The sequence below is a fragment of the Anser cygnoides genome, chromosome 24 (assembly GCF_040182565.1).
Source record: "Anser cygnoides isolate HZ-2024a breed goose chromosome 24, Taihu_goose_T2T_genome, whole genome shotgun sequence".
Classification (NCBI taxonomy): Eukaryota; Metazoa; Chordata; class Aves; order Anseriformes; family Anatidae; genus Anser; species Anser cygnoides.
In genome coordinates this window covers 4,613,673-4,626,941 of record NC_089896.1, presented here as the reverse complement: position 1 = coordinate 4,626,941, position 13,269 = coordinate 4,613,673, and the positions used below count along the sequence as shown (strand labels likewise).

General features: G+C 45.9%; 2 protein-coding genes across 3 annotated transcripts; one reads left to right on the top strand and one right to left on the bottom strand.

Annotated features, from left to right (window-relative positions):
• Positions 1-4,626: 4,626 nt before the first annotated feature.
• Positions 4,627-6,681, bottom strand: AIRIM (AFG2 interacting ribosome maturation factor). The gene is made up of 4 exons (XM_048073265.2): positions 6,378-6,681; positions 6,128-6,307; positions 5,929-6,047; positions 4,627-5,554 (listed from the first exon to the last, which is right to left on the bottom strand). The coding sequence occupies exons 1-4, from the start codon at positions 6,644-6,646 to the stop codon at positions 5,514-5,516; spliced, it is 609 nt and encodes a 202-aa protein (XP_047929222.2). The 5' UTR covers positions 6,647-6,681; the 3' UTR covers positions 4,627-5,513.
• A 110-nt stretch (positions 6,682-6,791) lies between these two features.
• Positions 6,792-12,580, top strand: CDCA8 (cell division cycle associated 8). 2 transcript variants are annotated; one of them, XM_048073264.2, is made up of 10 exons: positions 6,792-6,972; positions 7,752-7,880; positions 8,141-8,181; positions 8,642-8,717; positions 9,050-9,186; positions 9,559-9,638; positions 9,985-10,083; positions 10,268-10,394; positions 10,830-10,916; positions 11,266-12,580. In XM_048073264.2, exons 1-10 carry the CDS (start codon positions 6,891-6,893, stop codon positions 11,308-11,310), a joined length of 903 nt encoding a protein of 300 aa, XP_047929221.2. In that variant the 5' UTR covers positions 6,792-6,890; the 3' UTR covers positions 11,311-12,580. The 2 variants fall into 2 exon arrangements, with proteins under 2 accessions (XP_047929221.2, XP_047929220.2); XM_048073263.2 differs by having other exon boundaries at positions 6,794-6,972; positions 9,047-9,186.
• Positions 12,581-13,269: the final 689 nt, after the last annotated feature.

Below are 13,269 nucleotides of genomic sequence, written 5' to 3'. Positions count from 1 at the left end.
TTGAGGGTCTGCTGAGCAGAAAGGGCAGGATGTAGCAACACGGGCTAAATCACAGTGGCAAAGAACTGGCCAAAGAAATGTTTGTGCCCATCTTTGCAAGGCCAGACAATGCTCCCTGAGCTGAGCATTTCCTCGCTGCAGGAAAGCACATCCCTGCTTCGCAGCCAGATGTGTTCCCATTCAACTCACGTCGATAGGATTAGCAGATTTTGCTCCCCTTAGAGCCTACCAACAACTCAACAGGGCAAATGCTGTGATAAAGTCAAGAGCACTAGAGAAACATTAAAGCGTAGACAGTCGAGTGCTAGGAACGAGAGCTGCACATTCAATTAATGTAGATGGGAGAATGTTTGTTTTATTTCTGAGTGGATAAGCACTCAAGCAGCCTCTGGGGCCCTGCAAAATCACAAAGGAGTTCTGCTCCAGGCCAAGATGAAAGTCACAAAGAATGAGCATGAAAACCACAGGGGCTTGTGAAACTCATGCTTGGTTCATTAAATGACTCACGAAGCTTTTTATCACATATTTCTGCCTCCAAGTAAAATCAAACTTAAATTCAGGTGCCAAATTCTTTACCTTTTTTCTAAATATGGAAATTCAGTTTTGAAATCTGTCTGAAAACACATGAGTTAATGCTGGAGCAAAGCTTTCGGGTTTCTTTTAGAAGTCTGGAGTTCTGAACCTGGTGCTAAAAGTCCATATATTTGGTTCCAGCATAACCCTGGGTAAAGATGTTGGGAACCTGGAATATCCAGAGATGGGCACTAACTGTTACCACTGTTTGGAGGATCGGGAGGGATATGATGAATGAGAGCTTTTTATTGTCAGTATGGTGGCAAGCTGGTCAGAATCATGAGAAGACAGTCAGAAAGCACAACTGTACTCTATTGCACAGTGGGAGAATGGGGTGATATAAATGTGTCAAAAATAAAATTACCCATAATTGGTCTCATTTCTAAAGCAGAAATGTGTAGAGACATCACTGCATAAGAAGCTAACTTGCACCCTACATGAAAAAACAAACTAACCAGATAGAAGTCAGATGCTTTCCATAAATGTTTGTGGGTATTTAAATTTAGTAACTGATTTTAGTTTGTGCTTTCGCAGTAAGTTAAGAATAACTATTTTCAAACTACGTTAGTAGGAGGTAAAGCTGCAAATCAAAGCATGAGCTTTGTGTTTCCTGAAAATTTTACTTCAGCAAGGTAACTCCAGCTGCTAACTTTGTTTTATTGCATTCCTAAAAGACAGATCTCCATGCAAGAATACTTTAAGAGCTCTGTTCCAAAAATAAAGGCACTCAGATTTATTTTTATGGTTAGGTATATTTTATCAGTCAGTCTCAGAGCTAGCAATGCCCTTGGCATTGCTGTTACCCACTGGCCTCACTGAGGCATGGCACAGGCCTCTGTCCCCACACACAGCTTCCTCCAGCCCCTCTGTCTGCCAGGTAAACGCCGCTGCTGTCCTAGCACTAAAACACTGAAATTTTTCAGTGATGAGTGCAGGCAGACCTGACTTGCTAATGGTGGGCCACATTGCAGCTCTGTTTTGGAAAGTTCAGGCACAGAAACAAATCCTGAGCGAGCCAGGGACCTTCAGGATGGAGAAGAGAGATGCGGGGAGGAAGAGCAGCACCTACCTCGGTCTGTCCTGGCTTCTTGGAGCTGCAGGCTGGGGCAGCACTGCAAAATGACATCCAAACCGCCTGTCTGCAGGTGGCTAACTCAGTGGGGCAGGCTCCCAAGTATCTGAGGAGGAGGAGCGGCCTTCTCACTCGAGTGCTCTGAAGTTAAGCACTTGGATACGAAATACCCACCCGGACTGTCCTCACGGTGGGACGCTTTGAACCTGCAGAGGTTCTCCACCAAATACAGGCTGAAGGGAGGCTCGCACACACAAGGAATGACATTCTTGTTAACAACTGGGGATCTTGGCAGCCTTCCTGAACTGCAAAGTACAGATCTTGAAACTGAGCAAAACTCACAGTTGTATCCAATTAGAGAGCTGTGATGCAGAGGTTCGTTTGTGCCCTTGCAGAACACTGCAGACAAACGCAGCCGATGACAAGGCCTATCAGCCATAAACAGTCCTTTGTAATTAATCACACCAAAACTTCAATGAGCACCTCCTTCACCCCATTCCAGTGAGAGTCGGAGTCAGGTCATGGCTAGTTTTAATTCAGAAAGCTCTCTCAGCACTTTTAACAGGGCTGTTGTTAACCCGAAAGACAGATACTAGAGGGCCGGACTCCCAGTAGAAGCAGAGAGGCCACCACTGAACGGTTCTGAAGACCTTCCAAAATTTAAATCCATTAATTCTTTATGCAGCTGTAAGACAGACTGCCAGAGAAGAGGGGTGTTGAAGGGCTGTATAGCGTGTGCTTATGTAAACACAATTTTGCATCCACAAACACCACGATTTACTGTTTTTTGATGATGATACCTCAAGGCCCAAAGAGGACGATACCCCAAGATTCACCCTACAGTCATCTGTCTTTACCCCCTTCATGCCATATGTAATGAACATAAGTCTATACAGCTGTTCCCTGTTAGTCCGCCTGCCCTCCCCTCTGGCTTTACACTCTGCCATTTTACAGTACAGTTTTTTTGCATCCTATCTTCACTGAAATATATCAGCACGGGGTTTAGCTCAAATCATGGCAAAGGGACTAAGTTCAGAATACGTCACTGTGCTTCAGAAGTGACAGTAAGAAATGCAAACTAGCATCTACATAACTCCTATTGAATTTCAACCCTTTTCCTCAAAACATTTTATGGATTTGGGTAACCTTCATTTTACTTTTTTTCATCTACTTTGTTATCTGGCAATGTGGGACGAGTTTGTTGTGGAGACGGATCACCTTGGCCCGTCCTTGCATGATTAAGAAACTCAAGATGTTTATGGATGGCAGTCTTAAACTCAGAGCACCCTCGGACAGCAAACCAAAGACAAACTATCAGGGGTGGTGACAACGACTGCAGCAGTACACACTAATCACATGTGGAGCCAGGCAATGAGCAGAACCGCCGCTCCTGTCTGCCTGGTGGAGACGTGCAAAACAGAGGCGAGAAGAAAAATGCACCAGAGTGCACTGAAAGAATGTCAACAGACTTGAAAACTGAAGTTTCTTTCTTCCCATCAAAATGCCTCCTGTAAGGCAGCAAATCACACAGCTTGGCAGCACAGTCCCAACACAGGCCATACATCTTCACTTCTGCCACAGGTTTTTAACTATCAGAAAAGAGACAGGGAGATGGATGGGAGAGACTGTTATTATCTTTGCTCTCTTCTGTATCACAACATACAACCTCGTTTGTCAGATGCATTTCAGACTGACAGCCTCTGCAGACACCGGCAGGCAGCTGTCACAGAAACAGCTAGGCAGTAATCTACATAAATCCACTGCAGTCTCTGTCATCCCACAGCAGACACTCATCCTTTCCTTAAAATCAGAAGTCAGTAATGTCCCTAAGGAAGACGCCTGGGCTGAACACTAACAGCAGGCACTAGCTAATAAAGTTAACCTACAGTACTTCACTGACTGGAACCTAAATACTGGGAAAGTGAATCTGAATTTAAATAATCCAAAGGTAGAAAGTGAATATCTAGAGCTGAGAGAGGAATTTGTGGCTGGGAGCAAAGTTCTGGAAAGGGACATTACATGAAATCGCTCACCATGCTGTGGACGTGAAAATAAATGCCTTACACTGGACTGATACCACGATGCAACCTGCTGCACCAGAAGCAAACTGGCAAAATGAGTCAGTGACAGGTCACAGTGAGACAGAGCTACTCAAAGATGGGAAATGCTTCACATGCAGAAGCAGCTGCATCGAGACTGCTGTACATTTGCTAAATAAACTGCATTCTTGGCTCATCTGCCAAACCAGTATCTTAACTGCATCATCTGCTTTATCTTAAACCGAGGCAGGAGGAGCCCATTTCTCACTTTCCTAGCAAGGAGATGGCCAAGTGAAAAGCTCCAGAACAGTGGCACATTGACTCACAGCAGTTAAGCTGCACTCTTGCACAAGGTCTGTAGGGGATGCGAAGAGCAGAAGCTGCTCATCCAGCCACAAGAGCCACTCTCGTAGCAGGCTGGAGGGCAGGATCAGCACCGGCAGCACTCCAGGGCCCTGAAGCAACGTGGGGCATGCAGGCACAAAGAGGAGCTGCTTACAGCCGTGCCAGCAAACCAGCTGAGCGCCCCACCAGCCCCCATGAGCAGCAGCTGCCTGGAACACCAGCCCAGTATGCGTGCTCAGAGCAGAACCTGCCTCACTTTCCCTCTGCTTAATGCCATTCCTTTGACAAACGCTGATTTCGTCAGCCATGACACCCTGAAGCCATACCAAAGCCAAGAGGGTGATGTTATTTTTCTTTGCAATTGAAACTGCATATTAAGTACCATTCTAAAACAGTTGTCAGCTGATTGGGAAGAACTGGCAGCACCAGTCCTGCACAGCCAGCAGCCTCCAAAGGCCCTCTGAACACAGCTCTCCGTAGGTGGAGCAGTGCCCTCCGGTGGTCAAATGGATTCCCCGGGGTTTGAGACCTATTTTGCCCCCTCCCAAAAAAAAAAAAAAAAAAAAAAAAAGAGAAAGAAATGTACTCAAGCACATCTATAGTCATAATTATTTATTTGACCTTCTCTGACAAGTTACAGCTCTTACCAAGTAAGTTACAGACACGAATCCCATCATTTCCCGTGAACATTACAGAGGATCAGCTTCACAGCCAACAGAAGATGACCCCTAACTGACAGCAGCTGCTGCTGCCACAGAGTGGGAAGCTTTAAGACTGAATTAAACATATCAATATTCGTTACAAGCAAGTGATTTTAACTGGTACAGACATGTCTCTCTCAGAAACATACTGTAACGCGCTCGAAAACTGCCCATATCAGAAGTCACGTGTTTATGCTAGATTTGTGTAGTTTTGTAACTACATTTACAAGCCAAATTTGTTCCTTCGTCTTCAATATATATGTGGGATGAAAGCGAACACATTGCTCAGAAGCACAATGTACAAACTGCTTTTAATTCCTGATTTGACATCTTTATTTATTGTTAAGGATGGTACCTAAAAATCTTCATGTGGTATCAACCTGCTGGACCTCATGTTACATTTATTTATTTGCAGTGCAGATCACCATTTGTTTACAAGTCAGTAAGTTTCAACGTTTTTTTTTTTTTGTATACAAAACACCCATAGCAGGAAAAAGAAAGGATGACTTCCATAGTTGAAGATGCTGACTCCCTTCTATTGCTATGACTTGATCAGCTCAACCTCTTCTTCAGACGTTAAGTCCATCTCCATTTGAAAACGGAACAGTCCAAGCATTTCCTACCAATGCCAACTCATTCAGCTTCCAAAACACCATCAGTAAAGCTTCCTCAACTCATCTTCCTCTTTGTGGTTATCTCAGAATATACTGGGCACTCATAGAAGCTGGTCAACATCAGTCCTCCTTGGATTTTCCATCTGGAGCCTGGTTAGCAGGGCAGCTGTCACTGGTTGTCCAAAAAGAGAGAGACCTTAAGAAGAACATCTGAGTTGGGGGGAAAAAAAAAAAAAAAGCCATTAGTTTAACACATTTTATTTGTGTTCCGTACCTGCAAAAATTTAACTTGAAACAATCAAGAGAAATGTATATAAAGCCAACTTCATAGAGCTAGTGAAATGGATTGCTAAGCCCCCATTATAATGGGAGAAAAGGCATCGCTCCCAGATGATGCTTGGGTGCAAAGGCTAGTATTTACCACCAAATCATTTACAAGATCTGAGCACAGATTGCAAAGAATCAGTGCAAAGGAAGCAAGTTCACCCACTGCTACTGAGACCAACACAGGAGCTGGGTGGTTGGCAGGCCTTCAGCCTCCAGGGCTGAGAAACGCCCTTCGGGTCTGCCCCATGAAGAGCTACCTTGAACAGTGTCTTCCTCGTACCGCTCCAAAATCCTCTTCCAGGCCTGCGGGAGAGCTTCCATGTCTTCTGGGCTGTCGCAGCTGATGCGCAGCAGGAACAGCTTGCTCTCCAGGTACCTGCGGGCTCCGTAAGGCCAACAAACACACAAAGCAGCACCCGCCACCCCCCCCAGGAGAACCCCCCACCGCAAGGATACAGGTACCGGTAGTACCGCTCCACATCCTGCAGCCCTTCCAGCACATCAGCCAGCGACGGGCGGCGAGGCCCGCGCCGCAGGCTCTCGGCCAGGCCCAGCTCCGCCGCTCTCTCCTCGTAGAGCCGCAGCACGGCGGCGGCGCCGGCCCCGACGGCGTCCCTCAGGGCGCGGAGCTCCTCCCTGCGGGGCACAGCTCAGCCGAGCCTCGCACCCCGGCACCCAGCCCGGCCCCGGCGCCTCCCCCCCTCACCGCCGCCGGCCGAGCTGCTCCAGCAGCGCCTCGGCCGCGCCGCGCTGCTTCCTCCACAGCCGCTCCCGCAGCTCCCCGAAGGCCCCGAGCGGCGAGGAGCCCCACGCCAGCCTCCGCGCCGCCCGCAGCTGCTCCGCCAGCCCGGCTAGAGACACCAGCAGCGGCTCCCAGGAGGCCAGCGCCTCCCTCCGGGCCGCCTCCTGCCGCGCCGCCGCCGCAGCCCACTCCCGCAGCGCCGCCACCATCACTCCCGCCGCCGCCGCCGCCATCTTAGCGCCCTCCCGGAAGCGCTCCCCGCGCCGACGTTACCAAGCGGCGCCAGGCTCGGATGGCGGCGCCGCCGCCGAGCTCGGCTCTGATTGGCCGCGCGGCGCTCTCCGGGTTCTGATTGGGCGGCGGGTGGGCGGGGCTTGCGTTTAAACGCGGCGCGGGCGGCGGCGGCAACGGCGGCAGCGCTGGGGCGGGCCGGGCTCGCACGGCGGCAGCGGCACCTCCAGGCCCCGCGGCTCCGCCATGGCGCCCTCGCGCAAGAAGGCGGCCGCGGGGGCCCGCAGCAGGAAGCTGGCGGCATTCCTCAAGGACTTCGACCGCGAGGGTGGGGGGGTCTGGGAGCGGTTTTGTTTTGGTGGTGGGGCGGCCCCGGGACCGGTTTGGGGGGGAGGGGGGCACCGGACCCGTTTTTTTGGAGGAGGGGGTTGGGGGGGGGGGGGGTGTGAGAGTCTCCGGGCCCTTTTTTGGGGCGGGGGGGGGGAGCGGCCCCAAGCCCGGTTTTGGGGGGTAGGTGGCAGCCAGGTCTGGTCTAGGGGGGGGGCGGAGGGACCCGGTTTTGGAAGGGGAGGGGGTGAGGGTGGTCGGGCGTGGTTGGGGGGGGGGGCGGTCGAGCCTGATTTTGGGGGGGGGGGATTCTGGTTCCGGTTCTTGGAAGGGGGGGCGGCGGTACCGGGACCGGCTTTTAGGAGGGAGCGACCCCAGGCCCGGTTTGGGGGGGCGGGGTGGTACTGGAACCGTTTTTTTTTTTTTGAGGGGGTGGCCCCAGGCCCGGTTTTGGGTGGGGGGTGTCAGCCAGGTCCAGTTTGGGGGCGGGGGCCTGGGTCCATTTTTGGGGTGCGGCCGGACCCGGTATTAGAGGGGGCAGGGTGTCAATGGTGGGACCCGGTTTGGGGTGGGGGGGGATAAGAGGAGGGCTGGCCTGGTTGAGAGGGGGGGCGAGGGGGGTGGTGGTTGAGCCTGGTTTTGGGGGAAGGGGGGTGATGGGGGTCTCGGGACCGGTTTTTTCTCGGATTTTTTGGGGGGGGGTCCTGGGACCGGTTTTCTGGGGGGAGGGGGTGTCTTGGGCCCAGAGCCGAGCACGACCCTATGCCCCTGTCCCCACAGTGAGGAGCCGGGTCGAGCAGATTCAGGCAAACGGGCAGCGCCTGGTCAAGGAGGTAGAGAACCTGTACGACATCGAGATCCTCCGGCTGCCCGTGGCCCTCCGTGAGATGAACTGGCTCGAGTACTTCGGTATGGGGGTGCTGGGCTGGTGGGGGTGTTCCTCCCTTTAAACGGTGCTGAAAGGGCAGCAAAAAGTCGAGGCGAGTGGACTTGCACAAGCAGAAAGCCTGTGGGTGTCTCAGAGTGCTGGTATCCATCTGAGGCTGCTTGCTCACTACTAGGAAAACCACTTTGTGCTGCTTTTTGTTCTAGTGCAGTGTTAAAATACAGCTGTGCTTATTGTAGGAGCTGTTGTGGATCACTTTTAAAAAAAAATGTTTTCTTTCTAGCTAAAGGCGGGAGTAAAAAGGCCTTGGAAGCGGCAGCGACGGTAAGTATTCAACATAAATATTAAACTTGCTTGATAGTGTCGTACAGCCCTGTAGGAAACAAAGGGGTTCTTGAATCTGTAGGAGTGCTGCAGTAATACAGGTTACACTAAGAACTTTGTAAATGCTGCTTTAAGACTTATCAGTAAGAGATTCTTCTTGTATCCAGTATAAGATTTGCCTGCTTGTACTGCTCCTTGCCTGGCCTGCTTGACTTCAGTCTTGTGTACCTAGAGGAACACAGTATTCAATACACCAAAGCATTTCTAAACTGGTTGAGCAGCGGGAAGTTCTAATACGTTGTGACATCCCTAATAATAGGGATGGTCCCCATTTGAGCTCAGCAGAAGAATATGAAGGTGTTTTTGCTATAACATCCTTAATGATTTAGTTAACAATTCTTATTTATTAGTGATCTATCCTGTTGATAATCCTAACAGTATGTTGACTTTTTAATTTTAGGCGGACTTGGAAATAACAGAAATAAACAAGTTAACAGCAGAAGTTATCCAGACTCCTTTAAAAGTCATCAAGAAAGGTCAGTTTGTTTCTAAGCATTGCGATGAGCTCAGTAAGAGGAAAGCATGTTGTGGTTAGCATACTGTGAATAATAATTCAGTTCTTAAAGCTTTCAATATGTTTAAAGATGTGGAAGTAGTTTTACCTTTATACTTGTTATCTGAAGTAGCTTTACTTCTATCAAAATGTTCAAAATAGTGTTCTGTCCACCACTTTCATTGGAATTCAGATTTTAGAAGCAGATTGTTGCCAAAAATGCATGCACTAGCTTAATTTTTACCTTAGGTGGTAGTCAATAATGTAAAATTACTGTGTGTTCTCAACTTGGATAATGCTTTCTCCTTCTAGTAGAAAAATCTAAACAGGTTATTGAAGCCATTGAAGAAGAAGCAGAGTCTCCTTTGCTTCCTGTAGCAAAGAAAGCAAAACACGATAGCCAAATTTGTCCAACGCCAGAAGTTGAAAACACTCTTTCAAGAACGGGAAAGGTAAATAGCTACTCTTTGTTGTTACTTTATTCCCAAGATATAAGCTACTTACTCAGATGATGATGCCTTTACCAATAGTAGCATGTAATTTTTTAATGTATTCATTTTGCTCTGGGCAATAATATGTGAATGAACAGGACTGAGTCAGATCAAAAGTTCACGTATCCTCCTTAAGTTCTACAGCTGAACTTAAGAGAGAGAATGTAAAACTAATACTTGGATGGGGATGGTCTCAGAAGTTTATATGGGGTTTGATTTGGACTCTTGTGATTTAAAAAGTCAAATGTTTTGTATGGAAGCATTTGTTCCATATTTGGAACTCAGCTGCCACATGAGAGGGCGTTAACTGATTTGGGAAGTAATGTGTTTCAGGTGAGGGCATCTATTAAAAAAGCACCAGTGTCCAGGAGCAGAAAAGCTCCTTCAGCAAGAGTGAAACGCATGAGTAAAAGGTAAGAAAAGGTATCCCTTATTACAGGATTTCAAAAATGGAGACCAAGTGTAGATTGCAAATGTATCTCTTACATGTAATGGAATGTGGCTGAGTAGGCTGGCTGATGTAGGCATGCCATGCTGGGGACAGGGTGGGGAGGCAGTCCAAATGATGTGACAGTGATGGAAAGTGGTCGTCAACTTCTCTTGTAACAACCAGCTATCCCTAGCTTTGGGTTTGCCCTGGATTAGTAAGAATCTCTGATCATCTCACCTAAAATTTTGGGGAGATGCCATTTGTACATCTGTTAAAATGATTCTTTTCTGAGCAGTAGGGCTTTACTTACTTATTTTTCTTTTAAACAGGTCAAGCAAAAACAACTTTATCACTCCAGCTACTGGTCGAATTGTTGATTCCTGTGTTCAGGGAGGTACTTCCATTGTCACACCCAGGTTTGATTCCAGGTCTGTGTTCTATTAAATAACTCTGTAAAACCTGTTATATAGATGAGTGCCTTGCTGTTCGCTTTATGTATCAGTCATCTTTACGCAGAATATTCTCCAGTGTCTCTTTGAACCTGAAATAAGACTTTGACAAAGTGTTTTAAGCAATTGCAGTAAAACTTTTTACCTATAACTTTTATTTCAGAATTTTCAAGACCCCGGGTTTGCGCACGCCTGCATTAAATGAACGTGTTTACACAGTCTCTGCCAACGGCAGCCCCCTTGCTGAGGGCAATGATGTCTTCATTACAGTACCTGTCGGAGGAGGGGAGGTAAAGTCAGGAACTTTAATCTGTCCAATCCGTGCTGAAAGGATAGCTTGTAAATTCTTGGGCATCTTATCAGTTTCTACTGACTCCTGGTCATCCATTCTTGTCTGTTTACTTGTGCCACTACAGGTTATCAGGGAATACTTGTAGGTTAAAAAGACCCTTAAAAACTCAGTCAGAAGTGGGAGCTGGCCTAAGCAGAATATAGTGTGATGTTTTGCTGTGCATTTACGTATAACTAAATTAGCTTCTGCTGGCAGTTATGTTGGTAACACTGAAATGCAGGTATGAGGTGAGCTTCTGGTCAAACTGGATGTAGATCTTTGCCTGTACATGGTCTTCTAGTTAGTGTGCATGGATTTCTTTATTTTTTCATCTTCTAGCTACTACAGCTACCCAAACAGGAAACCTAAGGTTTGTTTTTGGTGTTTTTTACAGAGTATTCGTTTAACAGCAAGTGATTTGACCAAGAAGAATCTTCTTCATCTGAATCCGGAGGCACAAGGAATTATGAAGAAGCTATCAGTAAGTCTACTTCTTTTAATCAAGTCCTGAAGTTATAATGCAGCACTGTCTCTGTCATTAGTCACTGGACTATTGATCTGTAATAGCTCCTTATTTCTTTTTCCCCCTTGTCTTGTATCTTGGCTCATGTTACTGACCAAGAGAAAACATGACCTGAGAAGGGAAGGATGGGAATACCTTTACCTCACATCTGGCTTATCCTAAACAATAGATTAAACCATGCAGTTGTTGGAAAACTATTATTGATGTTTTGAAAAACAAAGTGTCTTCCACTTCAGGCAGAAGTTCTAAGTGTCTGTGGGATATAATAGTATCTCTTAAGACTGCTGATGAATTTTTCTCTTTCTAGGTTCGTCTCGCACAAGCTTGCAGTGGTGCAAAAACGCATAGGTGAAAAGTGATGAATGTTGACATCGCTCTGTAAATATGCAACTTTACACTTAGGACTACTATCTTTAGTTCTTCTAATCTGTCATCCTTCTATTAGCTTACAGAATGGAAGTTAGGAATTCTTATTTTTACCTATAATATGTGCTGGGTTTAAAATGCATTTTTTTACTTAAAGTATTCGGGTTGTTTTTTATTATTTCCTGTTTACTCTAAGGTGGAGACCAAGGCACACTTACCTTGGGCTTGTAGACCAGCAAGCTGAATAGAAAGGCTAGTGTGATATCTTGCAAAAGACAAGCAGTGGATGCAAGTGACTGGAGTTCACTTCTGACTGGGAAAAGAAACCAACAGATCATGTTTGTTGCACTTCCTTCCAGGCACAGCCTTTCTCTGCTGATGGCTTTAAAAGTGATGACTATCTCAGTATAGTATCTGAGACACCTCAAGGCACGTTACAGGTGCCCAGGATTAAATGGAAAGTTTCTTATGGTTCATGGTACTGCCATGAATTTTAAACATTTTGGTTTTGAGGTTTTATAGTGGAAGTATTCATTTTATTGGTTTAAAAGAAATAAAAATCACCGGTGGTTTAACAAAATCCATCAGCTAGCCTTCTGGCTAATCAGATTCCAGTAGCTGTAAGGTTATTTGGTGATGTCTCTAATGTGAGAGAACTTTGCTTTTCCTATATACTTTTTAAAAGCTTTAGGAGAAGACATTCTCCTGAAATTGAATGTAGACAGGCAAGAAGGAAGTTAAGACTAGTCAAACATTGTTTTTCCTGTCTACTCATTTAAATTGAATTGATTCGCTGCGTTTTCTTAACAAAGAGATAAATACAACAAATACTATTTAAACTGAATAAAATAACTTCAGTCGTTAATAATGGTATTTTTTCGTCATTGCTTATAGGAAATAGAGAAATCTTGCTTCATTCCAAATTTAGGAAAACTCACTTTAACACTTCCCCAAGAAGCTAGATTTAATGTATTTATATTAAAATGTAACAGGAACTCTTATCTGGCTTAATGCTTTGTGAAATGAGGCTGGAGAGAGGAGTCTTGTATTTGCTTTCCTGTAACAATGGTCTTATTTTCCTGACAGCTTAGAAAGGCAGAGCTTCATTATGAAGCACTAGCTATCTATGGCAAGATGGCATGATGTCTTATAGTGCAAAAGATGTCTCTCAAAACCCAGGGTTTCATTTTCATTGTGAATCTTTGTGGGAGAGGACACATGTCTTGTCTATGAAATAAAAATATGTAATTCCTTAACAGCATCATTAGCTTCAATTCCCGAAGTGTTCTCTACTAATCAAAGTCAGATGTGTAAAATGGCATCTGCAAGGGACAGCCTGATAGTCCTCCCTCTGTTTCAGCTGAGGGAGTTAACACAAAGATAAGAAGGGTGTTCATGGTAAAGAATTTAGCTTTGCTAACTTTGTCTAAGAACTGTATTTCTAAAAATAAGCCTATTTCTTCCTTAGCTGGCTCTTTACAAAGATACCTTTTCACCTTTGATTCAAGCCACTTTGGAGGGACTATGGAGTTAAACATGGATATTTGTTGTGACTTTGGGGATTTTTTTCTAGGTTTGGAGAAGTTCTGCTTTTGCCAAAGCCAAGCCTGCAGCATGATTTAAAAAAAGACTGGGAAATGCTGCTATTGGAGGCAACTTAGTGTGTTGGTGTAAATCTTTTATAGCCAAGGAGCTAGGGGAAAAAATTTATAGAACAGCATTTGTATATGAATTTAATTTAAAAAGCAACCATGTCACTGTAATGCAAGCCTCAGTTACACACTAGGCATTTGGAAATCACTGTTTATCAGGTTTTGGCAGCTTCCAAGTCTTAACTGCAGGTGGCAATATTGTAAACTACTAGGTTACAAGTATATTTCATCTACTGTTTTTGAATTCTGCTACTATTCATTTAAAAATTACTTGAGCAGTTGCATTTTGTTCA

Bases quoted from the DNA above. Each gene is read 5' to 3' on its own strand.
- CDCA8 (XM_048073263.2), top strand. From the start codon at position 6,891: ATGGCGCCCTCGCGCAAGAAGGCGGCCGCGGGGGCCCGCAGCAGGAAG. The intron at 9,639-9,984 runs GTAAGAAAAGGT...TCTTTTAAACAG, and splicing joins GTGAAACGCATGAGTAAAAG to GTCAAGCAAAAACAACTTTA. The intron at 10,395-10,829 runs GTAAAGTCAGGA...TGTTTTTTACAG, and splicing joins TACCTGTCGGAGGAGGGGAG to AGTATTCGTTTAACAGCAAG.
- AIRIM (XM_048073265.2), bottom strand. From the start codon at position 6,646: ATGGCGGCGGCGGCGGCGGGAGTGATGGTGGCGGCGCTGCGGGAGTGG. The intron at 6,308-6,377 runs GTGAGGGGGGGA...TGTGCCCCGCAG, and splicing joins GAGCAGCTCGGCCGGCGGCG to GGAGGAGCTCCGCGCCCTGA. The intron at 6,048-6,127 runs GTATCCTTGCGG...CGGAGCCCGCAG, and splicing joins GAGCGGTACTACCGGTACCT to GTACCTGGAGAGCAAGCTGT.